We start from the raw sequence: 5194 nt of genomic DNA, 5'->3' as shown, positions 1-5194 counted from the left end.
GATAACCCCAGTTCAGGCTAACTTGGAAAACAGTTGGGTTGGTTTCTATTATTTTTGTGAGCTTTTAAGTACTTATAAAGCCAATAAAACCCACTTGCAAATTAATAGGAGCGCACCATATATTAGTGAAGAAATACATTAGCAAGTATAAGCAGACCCATAAACAACAGGCAAACATACAAACAGAAGTAAACCAAGATTCTGGCTTTCATAGCCATTGACAATTAACTAATTTAAAACAAGTCAAGTCCAACACAAGACTCACTAGTTCATTATTTCTTTCCAAGGAGACTGTCATTTTCCTTTTGTTCTGACGAAGGATGTGCTAGAGTGCTGAGATTTAAACAGAGCTTTCTTTTCCTTACGTTTCTTCTGTTCCTGAAGTTTCCATTTTGATGGTAAGTCTCAGATAGGAATTTTAATTTTTTTCCAGGAAAACTTTGAATTATTTCCAAAGGTCAGAATTTTATAACATCAGACATGAATGCGAGTTGCATTTCTGGTTTTGCAAAGTGGAAGTCCATTACCTTGGGGGGAAGTCCTATCAGTATGTGAATACCAGTTTCTGCCTTGGCCAGTTACTGACCATAGAGCTATTTAAAAACACCCTTTCAAATACCTTGTCAGGTTTCAACTGGGACAGATAGGAGAGTTTCTTGCAGCTACTTGCAAAGATTCATATCTAAAGGCTTGGATGGGGGGAGGAAGCCACACCATGAAAGCTCATTTTTCTCTCTGGTGGGTGCTGACCCTGAAATTCCACAGGACCTCGTCAATGACTACATCCCTAGGCATAGGTGAAACTGCAGGGGACTTGAAAGCTGCTAGTTTAGGCATTAAGTCTTGGTGGGCTCAGCCCAGGTGCCTCTGCTCGGAGCCTGTCTTCTTTTCAAGAGTTGATAGTGTGGCCTCCCCTGGTGGCACAGGGGTTCAAGCGCAGTTCTGTGAAGCTGTCGCCAGCCACTGCAGCATGAGTTCAATCTGACCCACAGGGCACAGCAGACCTTTCCAGACCTGCCCGCTGCTCCCCTCAGCAGTGTATTTCAGTGGATCTGGTGAGTCCAGTGCTCCCACAACACACCTCTGGACTATATTTCAGCTCTTATATGCATAAATAAATAAAATAAATCTTAAAAAAAGAAAGCTGATAGTGTGGTTTGAAGGCAAAAACTAGAAACAAGCAAGTTTTCTACTCTGCCATCCTCAATTCCTTCTTCCTTAGGAATACCATGTGGTCTCCCCAGCCCTTCAGCTGACTGGATGAACATCATTTACCTTATCAAGGGTAAGCTGCTTCTTTTTTGTCTTAAAAAAAAAAATCCCTAACACTAACCCTAACGCTAACCCTAACCCTAACGCTAACCCTAATGCTAACCCTAACCGCTAACCCTAACGCTAAACCCTACGCTAACCCTAATACTAATGCTAATCCTAAGCCTAACCCTAACGCTAACCCTAACCCTAACGCTAACCCTAACCCTAACGCTAACCCTAACCCTAACGCTAACCCTAATGCTAACGCTAACCCTAACCCTAACCCTACCTTATTCATGTTTGCACAAGTTTGTACAAGCTGGTTTCTCCTCGCCAGTGTAATCCCCGTGACATTCCTGCCACCACATCAGGCTGCTATCTCCTGTGCTCTTGCCTCAAGTTTTGACCCTGCTCCCTGCCCCTCCTCCTCTGCTCTATGTGTTGGATTTATGGTTTCCCTGCTAGTTTTGTCCTTTTTGGCCCCCCCATCCCTTGTTCGGTTTCCCTATATTCCTCCTATATAAATGAAGGGATCATGCTCGGTGAAATAAGTCAGAAAGAGGGAAAAGGGGCCCTGCCCTTAGAGTCAACTGTAGGTGGGAGCCGCAGGCAAAGAGGAAGGCTTCATAGCGACGCTGGGGCTGGTGTGTACTAGGCAACTGGTCACCGTGGGCTGACCCAGCCGACCAGGAGCAGCCTCCACCAAAATGACCTTTGCGGACGGCCCACCCCCTGCCCTTTGGGCATCTTCATCGTCTGACATCAAGTCCTCGCTGTCCCGAGGCTCTAAGTGTCATGTGCTCCTGTCCACCTGCTCACAGCCTGGAGTCATAAGTGCTCAAACAGAATGACAGCTTGAGTGTTAATGGATGAAGCTGATGGCCTCAGGCAGGAGAAAACGGGAATAAGCAAGAGCAGAAATGAGAAGATGAACTTTAAAGGGGGTGGCTGGTAGCTACCTGGACATCAGTGAGAAATGAGAAACTCGAGTGTCCTGTTGACAGGGGTCTCTGGTAATCGGGGCCGGGAGGAGCAGGAGTGGGCTGTGAATCTTTTTCCTGCCCCCCACCCCTGGCCTTGGCAGTAGGGGTTTCCATAAATCTCAGGGGAAGGGAGCTGTGCAGGATGAGGGGTCAGCTGTTTTCTGTGATAAGTTGGTTCAGAGCTGGGAGCCGGAATCCCACTCTCGGCAGTCAGGGGAGGGGGGCGGCTGGGTGTGCCAGTCCTCCTTGGCAGCCAGTGCCCCCTTGCTCTAGGCTGCCTCCCCCTTGCCCCCCATGCAGCCCTGGTGCTGCTGTGACATGAGCGCCCCTGCACGCCTCTGTGCTGACTCATGCCTTCCACTAGCGCTCCATCAGGTTCCTGTGGAAATACCACCGCCTGCCTTGCATCGCCCCCTCTGGGGTGCAAGGCCCGCACAATCCACACCATTGGAGCAAAGCCCCAGTCGGTCCGGGGCCACCTAGAAGTGGTGGCTGGGAGGTTCCAGAGAGTCAGAGGGTGCAGGTGAGAGGGCAGGAACGGGCCTCGATGAGGGGCAGATGGGAATGAGAACGGGAGAGAGGCCGGCAGCATGCAGGAGACGCAGTCGGGAAGATGGTGAGGCAGCAGAGGAGGACGGGGGTTGGGGTTGGGGTGGGGTGGGGGGGCCTACCGTGTTGGAACAGATGCAGGGCCGGGCACAGGTGAGAATGTGGTCAGGCTGCTGGTAAGAACAGAGACAGAGACCCACAAAATGCAAAAACGCAGGTGAAGACACAGATGAGGATGTCGAGAAAATACAGGTCAGGATGCAGGTGGAGAGAGAGATGGGAGTAAGGGTAAGTTGCAGTTGGGGAGACAGGTAAGGAAACAAAAAATGCACGTGCAGGTGAGCTAGCAGGATTCAGGCAAGGATGCTGCTATGAATTCAGTTGCAGATGGACGGGTGCAGGTGAGACAATGGAGCTGGGTGCAGGTGAGACGATGGAGCCGGGTGCAGGTGAGATGCAGGGGAAGCTGCATGTGCCCTTCGGACTCAGTGCAGGTGAGTGGGGCACCTGCTTTTGGCAGGAGGATGCGTGGGGCCGTGCAGGAGAACTGCAGGGGGGGCTGCAGGTGTGCAGCTGGAGATCACAGCTGCCCCTCCCCTCTCCCAGACCTCCAGACTTGGGGAGACAGGCGAAATACAAAGAGCTTTATTAAGGGGTCTGTGGCGGGGGTCAGTTGGGGCAGCCGAAGACAATCATGTTCTCGGTGAAGTCGGCCAGGTCCCGGCACTGCAATTCGTTCTCCTCGTCTTGGCACTCGTCGGCCTCGGGCCACAGCTCCACCCACGTGTCCTTCCCGATAATGTAGCTGATGCTGGGAGGTGGGTGGCAGGTCAGGAGGGTGCAGAGGGGGGCGCAGCGGCAAGGGGCAGAGGTGGGCGGGAGGGGTGGCCCCACAGACCCCAGCCTGCACTTACTTGGGCTTCTCGCCCCACAGGTCAGAGGAGACGCCCCACACGAGGTATTGCTTCCCCTTCTGCAGCTTCAGGGCCTCCCTGCACTTGATGTGGCTGATGAACCTGCGCTTGTGCCCCACCTGGACCTCATCAGAGCCTGGAGGGGAGTGCGGGGCTCAGCGGGAGGCAGCGGGCAAGGGCAGAGGCCACCCGAGGCGAGACGGAGTGGGGCTGACCTGACTTGATGATCTGTTCGATGACCATTAAGTATTCGTCAAAGTCGTTTTCCAGGTCAATCTCCTGCAGCTTGGTCTTGTACACTAGGGGGTGCGGGTCAAGGTGAGTCGCGGGTACAGGGGACACCCTTGCTCCGGGGATCATGTGCTCTGGGCACGCTCACGGCTCCCCACAAGCAGATGCGTGTAGGACTTTGTCCACAAGCTGCATCCTGCCCTCCACACACCCAGCCCCACGCGACTTACACCCAGCGCGGCACAGCCTTGCACACAGTTGCAAGCACAACAGCAACTCTGTCCACGGTCACCCGAGACCCCCACGTCCCACCCAGCCACACACACAGCACAGCTGGTCTCTGCTACAGCCACAGACTCAACAGACACAGGCCGTGGCCCGGCACCGCTGTCTCATGGCTGCATGCTCGAGCTCACAGCCACACACGCATAACCACGCGGCCACGTCCACCTGCTCTCACGTGCGTGCATACCCAGCCCACACTGAGCCACGGCCCTATATGCTCGTGGCTCTGACAACACGTGCGCACACACACGCACTAGCGCACATACAGCACACACAGCGCGTACACACACAACACACACATGCACACACACACACAACCTCAGCCTGGAGCACAGCCACGCAGCCGTGGCCACACGTGGCCGGGCCCACGCCCGACCCCTCCCAGCACCACGGCTCACACACACGCTTGCACCCCGGCGCTCACTCACCGTAGTCCACTCCTGGCTCACAGGCCTTGTCAAACCGGTCATTCACGGTGAACTTGCCCTCAGGGTGCATGAAGCAGTTCTCTGTGGGGGGCACAGGCTAAGTCCCACTTCCTGACCAGCGCTCACCACCCATGGGGACAGCCAGGCACCAGCCTGTCCTTGGTGTCTGATGGATTTGGGCTTTGGGGGCCCTGCATGGGGGGGGGTGCAGGGGGCCCTGTGGGCGAGGGCTCCCTTCCTGGCTCCTGGCACCCACCCTCAGCACAGCGACACATATCCTTGTGGCACAGCTTGCTCAGCATCCCGTCTTCCTTCTCCGGGTGGTAGAACTTGGTGCATGTCTCATCTGTAGGAGCAGGAGGGGGTCAGAGGGCTGCAACCCTACCCCAGAGATTTCCAGTTACAGGCTCCCAATTCACACATCCCTCAGACCCTCCAGACCTCCAACTCACGGGTCCCTCAGACCCTCCAGACCCCCAATTCATACATCCCTCAGACCTTCCAGACCCTCAACTCACAGATCCCTCAGACCCTCCAGACCCCCAATTCA

The 5194-nt window shown here is 54.4% G+C and overlaps 1 protein-coding gene across 1 annotated transcript in view; it reads right to left on the bottom strand.

Moving 5' to 3' along the window:
- Positions 1–3420: 3420 nt before the first annotated feature.
- The window catches only part of C3 (complement component 3), a 27020-nt gene continuing 25246 nt past the window's right edge, over positions 3421–5194 (bottom strand). Inside the window, exons 37-41 of the mRNA XM_004689292.2 lie at positions 4901–4990; positions 4645–4725; positions 3916–3999; positions 3701–3836; positions 3421–3597 (exon numbers count right to left, since the gene is read on the bottom strand). Of these exons, the coding sequence (XP_004689349.1) occupies positions 3456–3597; positions 3701–3836; positions 3916–3999; positions 4645–4725; positions 4901–4990 (533 nt within the window). The 3' untranslated portion in view covers positions 3421–3455. The remainder of the gene's footprint in view (positions 3598–3700; positions 3837–3915; positions 4000–4644; positions 4726–4900; positions 4991–5194) is intronic.

The sequence above is a fragment of the Condylura cristata genome, unplaced genomic scaffold, assembly GCF_000260355.1.
Source record: "Condylura cristata isolate star-nosed mole 26May11 unplaced genomic scaffold, ConCri1.0 scaffold00025, whole genome shotgun sequence".
In the NCBI taxonomy this organism is placed as follows: domain Eukaryota; kingdom Metazoa; phylum Chordata; class Mammalia; order Eulipotyphla; family Talpidae; genus Condylura; species Condylura cristata.
This window is presented reverse-complemented; position numbering and strand designations above follow the sequence as displayed.